Source organism: Pinus tabuliformis, chromosome 8, assembly GCF_031772625.1.
Source record: "Pinus tabuliformis cultivar Carrire ecotype Pingquan chromosome 8, CPIR1, whole genome shotgun sequence".
Taxonomy (NCBI): domain Eukaryota; kingdom Viridiplantae; phylum Streptophyta; class Pinopsida; order Pinales; family Pinaceae; genus Pinus; species Pinus tabuliformis.
The window spans coordinates 1805180745-1805193621 of NC_142294.1; the positions used below are offsets into that span (position 1 = coordinate 1805180745).

At 38.5% G+C, this 12877-nt stretch overlaps 1 protein-coding gene across 2 annotated transcripts in view; it reads left to right on the forward strand.

The window, feature by feature from the left end:
• LOC149243453 (GDP-mannose transporter GONST1-like) overlaps nt 1-12877 on the forward strand; it is a 192525-nt gene that overhangs the window by 73450 nt on the left and 106198 nt on the right. For both annotated transcript variants that reach the window (XM_089374520.1, XM_089374521.1), the window contains exon 5: nt 12466-12595. In XM_089374520.1, the coding sequence (XP_089230646.1) occupies nt 12466-12595 (130 nt within the window). The remainder of the gene's footprint in view (nt 1-12465; nt 12596-12877) is intronic.

Sequence of the window (12877 nt, forward strand, 5' to 3'; positions counted from 1 at the left end):
TCATGTGACCTTCTTCATTGCATCTTTAGAGTGAGTTTATCATCTACATCACTTTGATATCTCCAATATTTCTATGTGAGGGGATCTTTCATAAGCATCCCTTTCCATAAATTCAGAGGAGACCTATTGATATGTTTAATGACTTTTGCTTCTTAGAGGACTATGACTATCCTCCTTCTTCATGCAAGGAATCTTGATGACCCATCAACTTATAGATGTCCTTGCAATTCATGAAGTCATTTAACCAAATTTATAAATTGAAAAGATACTTACTTGTCATGTGAAGATGAAATCTTCACCTTGATCATGTTGATGATGGTTGAAGATGTATGAGGGCTTCTTCTTGGATGATCTTCTTTCAAGTGAGAAAGCCTTTCCTTAATAGAAAAGGTTGCTCCCTTTTGATGATTTGCTTCTTCCTCGGATGGTCTTCTTCTAGGGCAAGGAGATGATCCTTGCTTGATTTCATAACCTTGGAGATGACAGTGCCTTCTTGCCTTCAATATGCCTTCTTTTGTAGTGTAGATCAAGACTGCTTCCATGGTGTCAACCTGTTCCAAGATGAGGTCTTGCTTTGTAGACAACTTTTATGAGGGTCTTGGTGGCCTTTTGATGATGACTTGTGAACATAAAAGCTATTGCTGTTGTAGGCTGTCTTCTAGATTGCATAGACAAAAACCTTTGCTGTTGTAGACTGCTGTAGTAAATTGAACTTTCAATTCCTTCAACTTGCTTTGATGCTCTTCTTGAAAACTGTTCCTTGTATGCCTCTTTTTGCTGCCCGTCCTTTGACTTCAGTGCTTTAGCTCCGATACCATGTTGAAGAATCTAGGGCAGTTAGAGTTGATTAGATTCTTCTTAGCATGATAACTATTTGTGAGGTGTTTTCAATTTTCATCTTATGTCAATCTTCACTTGTTATTATTAGTGTTTGTCTTCTTTAGTTCATCAAATGGCTACCAAAACAAATAGACAAGAACACAAGGTTTTGGCATCTTGTCCGGGCCAAAACCTCTCCCTCTTGGAGAGGAAAACCCGCACAAAATTCTTCTTATAGAGATTCCAATTGACGAATGCCAAGACCGTGACCCTTGACCTACTATGCCACTCCAAGACCAAGACACCAATCCTCTTCTTTGTCACTGCTGAGATCATCATCATCATTGTTGTACCATGACTGTTTCTTTAGCTAGATCACTGCTGCACCATGACTGCACCTTCTTCATCACTGTCTTGACTTTGTCTTCATTAGGATCATGACTGCAATTATGCCGAGGTCATGACTGTGTTCATGAGACATAGTTTACTATTGTGAGATCACTGTAATCTTTCTCCTTATGATTATGCCAAGACTGTGTAGAGTAGGCCAAGATAAAGAATGTCTCTCCTTGACTCTTCTCTTCATAAGTATGCTGAGACATGACCCTTCTCCCAACCGAGACATTATACTGCTCCTTCTCCGAGATACCTATAACACCTTATCCATCTGAATATTGTCCACTGTACTCTTGTCCGAGCTACCTGCACTTATCCGAGATTACAGAGTGTCCGAGATTCTGTGTCTCCTGCACCCACTGTGTCATCCAAGATTTTGTCATGCACCCATCCGAGATTCTGTCCTGCACCTATCTGAGATTTCAGAGACTTGTCTGAGATTCTGTTTTGCAGTTTTGCGGATACCCTAGCTAGGTATTTATAGTAGTTCGTCCTCCATAATTAGCTGACGTGTCCATTGAAAAGTTGTGTCTATTTCTTTGAGCGGACATGAGTGAATCTAATTCTTTTAGGCCGACATGACTGTCTTTTACCTCGCTTTGCTGGCGGTCTTCTTCTCTGGAGGATGGTGCTTGTCTTGGAGGGCTACTTGACACTAGGTTGACCCATATTCATGTTCAAGAAGAGCTCTTTAACATGACTTTGATTCTTTGACTTTCCTAGATCTATGGAATGAGCAAGAAACTCATTCGAATAATTTACAAAAATAATATTTGTTTTTCATGACGAGTACAAAGATCAAAATTACATTTACAAATACCGAACCTAGCTACACTTTTCTTCAACATGAATGCTGTAAAAAAGTAAATCAAAAATGCACATGCAAACTGTTGTAATAAAAATGCAAAAAAATAGAGAGAAAATGCACTTACCTGTTGCTTGAATCTCCTTGAAAATGCTCTCACACCCTTTGCTCCTTGCTCCAAAACACTCATAACAAACCCACAACAAACAAAACAACTCAGTGTGAAAATAGAATGGTGAAAAATGCCTTTAAAACGCCGCACGAGTTCCTAATTTCCGGATTCTAATCCGAAAATCGGGACACGTCATGTCCCGATTTTCAGACTCGAATTCGCCCGAATCGTGTCCGATTCGCTAGATTCGGGATATTATGGGCCTGGGGGACGAATCCGATTTCATAGGTCAAGGGTGTGAAGTTGATCAACGATAGAGGGGCTTGACCAGGTTTGGGAGGAGAATAGGATAAAAACAATGATTTTCTTTTGAAGTTCAAATGCAGTGATCCAAACGAGGACACTAACCCAAAGTCACCTAGGTAGAGGAATGATCCTTGAGCTAGGGCTTGTAATATCTCGGGATTCCACCATCGGATTGAGATCAAATTTGGAGGACCCCTTGAGAAAACCCCAACGTAGTTGTGGACCAAATTTCAAGGGTTTTGGATGGCTATAAAAGATTTTGCTTGATGCCTAGGAGACTTTCTAGGGTTAGACCTAGAGAGAGGAGAAAAAAGATGAAAAATATGTTAGTTTAAGTGATCACCAAGGGCTAGACCAGTGCCTTGCCTTAGGGAGAGATGATGTCAAGGACATATCGAGATTTGGAGAAGCTTTCACCCGATCAAGGAGACCTTAGGCAACTTCATATGGAAAATTAGGGCATGAACTTGGCTACTAAAGAAATTTACACTTCGATGTGCAAGAATTGATGGCTTATCAAGGTATTATTAATGAATTTTAACCTCTAGGAACATTTGTTCATCATACATGACACATGTAACATATGCAATGCCTCATAAGTCCAAGAATTCCATAATTTCTCATAAAATTAGGGCAATTCAGATCTAGAGAGCAAAAATCCCATACATTATTCATGTGATGAAAAATGTAAAGATAGACATGAAAAATAACACTTACATGTATAATGAGTATATCCAATTATTAATTCAAGACAAAATTTGAAGCTTAGAGATCAAGAGATAGTATCCAAACATCAAAATTCATCCATGAATCCAAACTTGTCCTCCGAAAGGGAATGCAAAATTCTCACAAGAGCTACTAATTCAATCCAAGTGATGATGAGAGAAATGAATCATCTTCTCATCTATTTATACAATCCAATAGGCAATTCGAATGGCCTAATTTGCCTAATTTAGCCCCAAATAATAAAATAATGTACAATAATGATATGCCTTCGTGCAAGCCCACCCAGATAGCTCCAAAAATAGAAAGATAAGCCTCTCAAGAGGGCAAAATAGTAAACATGATGAGTCATTGGGCCATTGAGAAGGCCTAGTGGAGTCTAAAGTGTGCCAAGTTGACAGAATAGGCTCCAAACACAATGATCAAGGGTTTGGCCCCTTAATATCTGAGCAGGTCACATGTGGTGTCCCCAAGTGGGTGTAGGGGCACAATGACATCCTCATGGGTCTCCAAGTGGATCAACACTATCTATAAACCATCTTTAAGAGCTAGAATGATGACATACGCCCTCCCTTTGTCTCCCATGGTGAGACACATCCTCATCTGGGCCCTGGAACGTCTACCAAGTGTATGGTATAACTGTGAAGCTGGTTGGGTGTGGTGATCCAGGTGCATCGTCCTCATCCAAAAGGTGGAACACAAGCAATCAATGAATGGTGTTGGGGATCCATGAGGTGCTCTCTGCTATGGTGGAGGTCCATGGCTCTCAACGCTCAGCCTACAAGTGCTGATGTGATCTTTTGGTGGGCTTTGACCTCGTATAGGGAGATCAAACCCCAAATGGAGACCCACCTGCGATCCTGTATAAGATCCAATGCGTCATCTTGCGTTCCAGTACAACAAATCATTAGAGTAATCGAGTAAAAGAGCTTACAAATCATGGAATCAAATGGGCACTTCATGGTGGCATGCCCTTCCATAGTGGGCTTTAGCATGTACAGGGGTCTCCAAGCTCAATAAGGGGGTTAACCAAGGATTCTATTATGTGGTTTCGGCTTTTAGAGGGGGTGACATGTCCATGGTACATCCATCAAGTGGTAGGTGGCATGTGATATAATGATGGAATGGAATGGGGATTAGGGGAAGGCTCCAAGCCACATTCCATGGTACAAGGGTATCTATAATAGGGGAAACCCACACTTGGGTATATGAGTGTGGGAGGGAGTAATTGTGGCATTATGATACAATTGTTGTCCTTGATGGCAACTCACTTAGATGACAGATCATTGTGCAACAGGTCAATAGCGAAGAATTAATGATCATGAGAGAAGTATATGCAGGTTCACCTTGACAAAGAAGCGTATACACGCGGGTTAACAGACCAAAAGAAGCGTATAACATACACACGAACTTTCACACAAGGAAAGACACGTATATCTTGGGAAACTAAGTTTTGGTCCATGGTATTTTGATCCATGGTATTGGTCCAAGGTATCTTGTCCGAGGGATTGACCCTAGGTATTTGGTCCAAGGTATTGGTCCTAAGTGGTTTTGGTCCATGGTATTGAGAAAGGCCTAAAACTATAAAAGGAGGAGAAGATCATTAGGCCAAGTGTGCAAATATTGAATATCTGATGAAGTGTGAGATCCAGTATGCAAGTTATGGGTTTGTGATGCTTTGCTTGATCTGAACCAAGGATGCACCTATGTGGATGATGATGAATGATGGATCGGGATCTTAAGGCTTGGAATGTATCATCATTATGTGGTTTGATCATGGATAGACTAGATCTGAATTACTGATGCATATTTTATTGTATAAATGTTATGATCTGGGTATGATTTATGTCTGGCATAGCTACAAAGTTATGAGTAAATATTTGCAGATCTGTACGTGGGTTCGCCTTGGTAAAAGCGCATATACACGCTGGTTTGGCTCATTAGAGTCGTGTATACAGTATGAAGTATGATATTTGAAGTTGCAGTTGGATCTAGTGGTTGTTGCAGAGTTTTGGGTTTTTCTCTGTGTTCTGGTGACTGTGTTTTGATGACAGGGTTTCAGTGATTCAGTGTTGGGTGATTCAGAGATTGATGATGCAGATATAGTTGATGGTTGTATTGCAGTGGTGATCGATTTTGTGCTTCAATGTTGTTCATGGGTCCAGCATGAAAATTGGATGAAACGTGGCCTTCAGATTATGGTGTTGTGATCTAGGAGTATCTAGTTTGAAAATTTATGAAACGTGGTCCCTGGAGGAAGAAAGAAGGTCGTAGCCTTCTGTAGGTCGGTGCCTACGTACTGGTAAACATATCGGCCAGTACAAGAGCCAGGGGGTTGGAGCTCCCTTCCAATAGCAGCTGGAAAACGAGAGAGGGTTGTAGCCTTCTGTAGGCCGATGCCTACGTACTAGTAAATATATTGGCTAGTACAAGAGCCAGGGGGTTGTAGCTCCCTTCCAGTAGTAGCTGGAGAACGAGAGAAGGTTGTAGCTTTCTGTAGGTGGATGCCTGCGTACTGGTATGAGTCTGCGCCAATACAATATTGTAAACAGGTTTTTCTTATATTAAAGGAAGACAACAACAGGTGTTTTTTTGTCCCGCATTAGGTTTCCACCTTATATCATGGTGTTCATGTGTGTTTCTTATGTGTGACGATCTGTTCTATTTTTACTGCACCTGGTTATTGTTTATATAGTTAATGAAGTTCTGATGCACTGATTAAAGATCAACATATGATGAATTAACTGAATCATAAGTTTCCTGGTTATACTCTAATTGCCTTCAACACAATTGCGTGTACACGCTAGTTACCTTCACTGAAGTAGCGTATATGAATTTGAGTATGAAGAGAAAGAGATTATTGATTTGACGAATACTGATTAACCCCCCCCTCAGTATTATTTTCAACAACATGTCCATGGTACATCCATCAAGTGGTAGGTGGCATGTGATGGAATGGAATGGGGATTAGGGGAAGGCTCCAAGCCACATGCCATGGTACAAGGGTATCTATAATAGGGGAAGCCCACACTTGGGTATATGAGTGTAGGAGGGAGTAATCGTGGTACATGACTTACCCTGGTCTTTGTTTCTCCACCTTTCTTCATATGCCTTTTGCCTTTGATTGATTTTTCTTCATAACTGCTCGGGGTTCCAGAGGATGAGAGCATGATGTGTAGGATATGACAGTAAATATCCCTTTTAAGGTGGGCAATTCATTGCCCACCAGGGGTTGGGACAATCATGGGTTCATTAATGTAGATGGGGCTCATCTAGGGCCCATAGGACCCAGGGTGATGGCCATAAATAAGGGGTAGAGTTCATGTTTGGCTTTTGCCCACGTGTTAAATTTGTATGTCCCAGCCATCTTTTTGCATTTTGTGGTACATTTCTTGTCGAGAGTGGCCAAATTATGCTTTTTCTTTCCCTTTTAGCTGCATCAACTTTTGAGGCATTGTTCTAGGCCCAAACAAAAGTGTGGACAAGGGGAGGGGGAGACTAACCCCTTGTGGACCCAGTGGACAAATTTGGATCCTGATGGGAAAAGTGATAAATGGGTTTAAAGTGAGTGGAGGGGAGTGATGTTTATGGTGTTGGGAAGCAGGACCACACAACCAAAATCGTTTTTCCCATGTAGTGCCAACCTTAAAGCTAATAGCCAGTAAAGGAGATCCCACTGGATTAGGATACAAGGCTAATCACCAAATCAGGCAGAGGAGACAAGAGTACAAACCTAGCCCACTCTTTCTACCGAAACCCCCTATCATTCCATGCCAAAAATGTCCATGATAAGTAAACAAAATTACTCGACTACACCAATGAATAGCCATACCTTCGGGGTTGGGAGGCCCACCTTCAAACATACGATCATACCAGATGGGCGAGGGACCACGTGGCTGGCTTAGGTGGCGGAGATAGTGGCACATCGAGCTATCTGGTGGCTGCAAGGGGCTGCCGGCTGAGGACCATCTAGGAGAAAATTTTCTCCTAAAGATACTACCTGCAGGTATCAGGTATCAAAAATCTGAAATGGAAAATGAGAGAAAATGAGTTTCTAGAAACTGGAAGGGCTAGCATCTAGTAAGAAGTCATGGATATGAATCATGGGTAGACTTTTTAGGAATCTATAGGAAACGGGGGAAACACTAGGGAATGTTTTTGCAATCACCTCTCATCAATTGTGTTTATTTATTTATTTTGGTTTTTAGTTTCCTTTTTAATGCTATAAAAATATTGCTTCAAGGTTTTTAGTGGGGTTGGGCAGGGTTAGAAAATTCTTCTGGATTATTTTTTTATTATTATTATTATTATTTAAGTTCAATTTTGAAGCCAAAACTTAAAACAAAAAAGGTAAAGGTTAAAACTCACCAAGAAACAGTTCCAATCAATGTTGCAAACATCATGTTGGTAAATATATCACCAAGGGTCCAGAATACTAATTGGCAACATTAGGGTAAATATCGGTAAACTTAAAAAAAATACAAAAATATTCATTTTAGTTTCTTTTAAGCATCTAATGAAACCCCTCCCTGTAGCCCCATTTAGGGATAATGTAATACAGTAATAGTAACCCCTTTGTTCTCAATTCTCTTCACTCCCTATTAAACTGAGCAAAACAATCCAAAAAAATCCAAAATTCTCTCGACTCAACTAATATTTTCTATTTTCAGTCAATGTATTGCCATATATCACAATATATTCAAAATTGGAAAAAGCCACAATTTTTGACAGTGATATTATCGCTAAGCTGAGAGAATGACGATATATCATGATGTTGATGATATATTGGCAATATTTGCAACACTGGTTCTGATGGTTTCTGGAAATGGCTGGAAACTTCCTGTATGTGATTTCGGGCATCTGGAGGTGTTTCAGAAACTGGAAATGCATTCTTGAATGACCAGAAATAGTTTCCACAATTCATTGTAATGTATCCATGTTCAGTGCATAAACAGGAAATTAACTTAGAATGCCTTCCTGTACCATCTTTCAACACTAAGACTCCAGAGAATAGGTATGTGGCATGTGCTATTCAAGATAATTGGCCTTAGTATACCAGTTTACACCTCAATGCCCTGATGAAGCAAGAAATTTGAGAACAGATTATGATTGTGTTAGATGACTCATTGTAGTATCAAGCCTGCTAAGCAGCAATGCTGACATGTTCCAGTTTTCATTGTTCAAAAATATTTTAAAATATGATTTATAAATTATGAAATGAAAGGCCAATATTCTCTTTTGCATGCATAGTTTAAGCTTTGTATGTATCCATTTACAAACCACATGCCAGAAAACATCGTCTATACATGGAGGATCTGTATCACACTAACACTGTTGAAACTCTGTTTTATATTTCGGAAACATAAAATGTAAGTTCAAGATAGATATCCATTTATGTCAGTGTGAAAACTGTATAGCTATAATCAAATAGCAGCCTGGTGGGCTAGCTTGAGTGGTTGAGAGCTTTGAGCGTCATGCAGGAGGTCTTAGTGTTGGTCTGCCAGGGTGGATGCATGACCTACCTAATTTGATGTCCCTGCTGGGTCAGGTGTTGTAATTGTCAACGACAGGTTTACACAGGGTACCATCTGTGAAATGTGGGAAAGTGGTTGAAAATTTCCTCATTGGGAAAAAAGGAGGAGATATACTCAAATAGTTTAGGAAACATTTCAAAAGCAACCAGAAGAGTGAAAACAATGAAAGCACTTCTGTCCTGGATGAAACCAGAGGAGGAGGTAAACATAGAAAGAACAGAAATGAATATCAATTGAAGAAAATAGATAGTAGATTAAAGAGATGGGATGCTCTTTCAGGAGATTGAAAACCATGATTGGGCTGTAAAATATTTTCCTACCTAACCTGACATATGTGGTTATTTCGACATGTTTCTGTATTATTTTCAGAATGTGTTTCAGCTATCAACTTTCTGACTATTTAACTCGTTTGATGGTAGCTATAAAATACATCGCTGGTATGATGCTCCTTTTTTAAACATCATGCAATAGAAATACCACCTAGCACCTGTTATACTTAAACTTTTAAAGAAAACATTGAGTGAAAAATTATAGGTTCTTTTTAATTGTTTAGAACCCAACGCTCCATTATTTCTACCCATGTTTTGGTCATTTGTTGAATATTAATAACATTATCTTATCTAATTTTTTCCAAAGAATTTTTTGCGTAATCCTCCCTGCTTTGCAGGAATATTGGATTAACTGCTGGTCTGGTACCTGGCAGGTAACCCTGAAGGACCCATCAGCAATTCTGTGACCTCCTTTGGCACTATGACCTTTGGGGAGTATGTCAATTGCTTGAGCTAATCCTTGGGGTTTTTGACCTCATGCACACTTGACATGGGAATCTGACCATTTTCTTCTAGGATTCTTATCATACATGGGTTGAGATTCTTGCCATATTGGTCCACACCCACTTTGTAGGCATGGCTTATGGTAAAATTATAAAAGAAGTGCTATATATATCATCAGTGTAATATATATTTTGCATTAATTTTATATCTATACAGACATGCATACTAGCACGGATCCCTGGAAAATACTTGCATAAGATATGTTAGATAACAGTTATCTATGAATGCGAAAGCCGATGTTGGATTTAATTGCAGTCAGCATGATTTTGAAACAACAATCAAATTAAAAGTGGTGTTTGACAGTTGATGCACTCTCACGTAAGTGGATGCTTGTTGCTAAGAGATTGTCTTTTGTCAGAATCCAATAGAATAAATTATCACACAGCCTTATTGCTTTGGAATGCCAGCAGCCTCAGGCTTGATGAAGGCAACTCAAAGAAAAAGGTATATTCATGGGCCTCTTTGAGGGTATTCATCTCCCTTGTTATCTCAATGCTTGTCTGCTTGAACAGCATGCTTATAATAGGAGAAACAACCAAGAACTATAGGATGAAGAACGACTAGTGATATCAAGGTGTGCTCATGTACTGTAGCATGGACTTCACAAACTTATACTTCTTTACGATAATGGCCTATATTTGGGGCCCATGAATGCAAAACATAGCATAGTTTGAAAATACTTGGTCCAAATTTTACTCAAATTGTGGGTGTGATTGGAATTGGCAGAAGAATCCAGTATGGGTGCGGTACTTTTCTTTAAATTAGGAATTAGCAAATTAGAATCCTAACCCTATATATATATATATATATATAGAGAGAGAGAGAGAGAGAGAGAGAGAGAGAGAGAGTGAAATTTCCTATTCATACCCTTTCAAGCATATTTTAATATAACATATATAAAATAATAAATATATTATGCTTTAATTTTAGTTTTTAATTCTATAAATATATAACATAATAAGCAGAGTTTTATGCTAATATATATATTTTATATATATATCTGTGATGTACATAGCTCCAAGCTGAGCCATGTTACTTCAAATTTGTTCTTTGAATCCACTCTGTAATGTACCGTGATTGCAGGGTACTTCAAGAACTCCTGTTCTGGAATGGATTTTGAACTCTGATACCTTTTTAATAAATAATCAAGAAGCATGCATAACAAACAGTCCATGCATTATTCAATAAACAATTATATACAAGAGAGTAGATTTTTCATACAGAGCACAACATTAAATAATATATACTCAGCATTAAACAGTGAATACGCACAAAATAGAACTCAGCATGAACAAAATAAACATAGAACACTTATCTTTATCAAATGACCACATCAACTGGCTGTAGACATTGGATGTTCCACCCAATTGTAGACACTGCTGCTTCAAATCTCTAAGCAATAAGCCATCTCTGAGCTGAGGCTATGAACCCATAAGGAGAGGTGCCTAGGCCAATTCAGTTTCTCAGACAGTCAAGTTTACATGCTGTTACAATCTGTTCAATCACATTTTAATCCCAACTTACCAACTCTCTTTCCCCTTAAACCTGCACAGCTCAAAGAAAGAATCCCTTCTCTACAATGCAGTCCCTCAGGCTATTCCGCTTCTTTCTAGGGTTCCAGTACAGAATAGTTAGGAAATTTCAAAACTGGAAGCTCTAGAGATTCTCAGCCATGGATAGTTTTTTATGCAAAATGCCTATGCTTCCATGCACACAGGCGTCTTTACACTGCTGGAAATAACCAGTCTTCAGTCAACTAGCAATGGCTGTGTAGAGTGGAAACCTTTTCTTCTCTCCAAGATCCAAGAACAAGAATGAATGAGAAAGAAAGAATGAGGAAAATACCCCGTCTACCATAAAAAATATGGTTAATATATGAATTCTCACAATGTGCCATGTGGCTTCCCCAGGAAGCTCATGTAACTCCTTTCTTCAACAAATTCCAAGATGGGATTAATAAAATAAGTTGGTCTAGCCTCACTTGTCCCCCCGTCTCTTGTGGAATCATAGCCCCCTATGACTTTGTCCTTGTTTGTCTACGTCCAGTGATGTACTTTTATCATTAATATTTAAAAACAGTGTTGTTTAACTGCTCTACATTTTGGAGATTTTGGTGGAAATCCGGCGAAACAATTTTTGGTCAGATTGTGCTCACTTGAACTCCCAGCTATCCACTTTTTCTGAATTCTTCAGCCTGTGAATCTCTCACTCACCAAATCTGCACTATGACTCATGCAAATTCTTCAGAAAGTCTCTCTCTGAATTTCTCTTGTGTGTGTCTCCATCCTCTCCCCTAGGTTCTCTTTATAATTTCTCCATAGGCCAGATCTCTAATCTCTAAAGTGATAAAGGGATAGGATTAAATCTTTAGCCTTCTTAGGTCAATGGTGGAGATTAGATCTAAGTCACTTAAATAATTTAATATTTATCCTTGCATAAACATTAGGCCAGTTTCAACATTAATCAAATAATTAATCAATTTATTTTTTCTAAGTTAAAAACTTAGGAAGGAGATCATATTAGTTGCTCCTCTCAAACAACGACCTAAAGAAGACTTTTCTCCTGCGTGCCAAGACACCAAGCCTATGCAGAAGACCTTCCAAAATTATAAAATGAACAAATGACACTGTCCTCGTTGTTAAAGACCTACAGGGAACAAAAGTCAAGAAAAATATTAAAAACTATATATGCCTCATATAAATAACTTTTACCTGTCTTTCAAAGCCATTCTCAGTTTCAAATTATTTCATATTGTTTTTTCAGTAAATATTTGAATGTTATAACAGAACATATAGATCGTTTACACACATGATTAAGAAAAATACAGCTTACTAGGTTCAGTTGCTGCTATTTATCTCGTTGAACTCTTCTGTTGAGTTGAGTTTGCTTGTGACCTTTCCATATATTTTTGTTTACTAATTGCTGACATTTTGGCAGTTTGAAATATATAAATATTGCAATGTTGACAATTTTGAAGAATGTTACAAATATCATAACAGCTCTAGGAGAGATATATCTTTTCAACAAGCATCAGAACAACAAAGTTTGGGCTGCTCTCATTTTCATGGTATGTCCTTTGGTTGCTCTTCATAAATGGTTACAGTCAATATCTGGTCCCTGATTTACTACAGGATAATCACGTTCCCATGGTTATTATTTGCCTGAAGCAAATTATTTTAATTCCTTGAATAAATTTCTTGAATTTTTTTAATTTCCTTTCATACAACTAAAGAACTTGTTTCCTTGGTACATGGTTATAAATACTTTTCTTGATAGGAAGCTATAAACGTTAACGTTATCATTATACTCCATTTCCCTTGGATAGATAAAAGAGTGAATATTTTTGTGA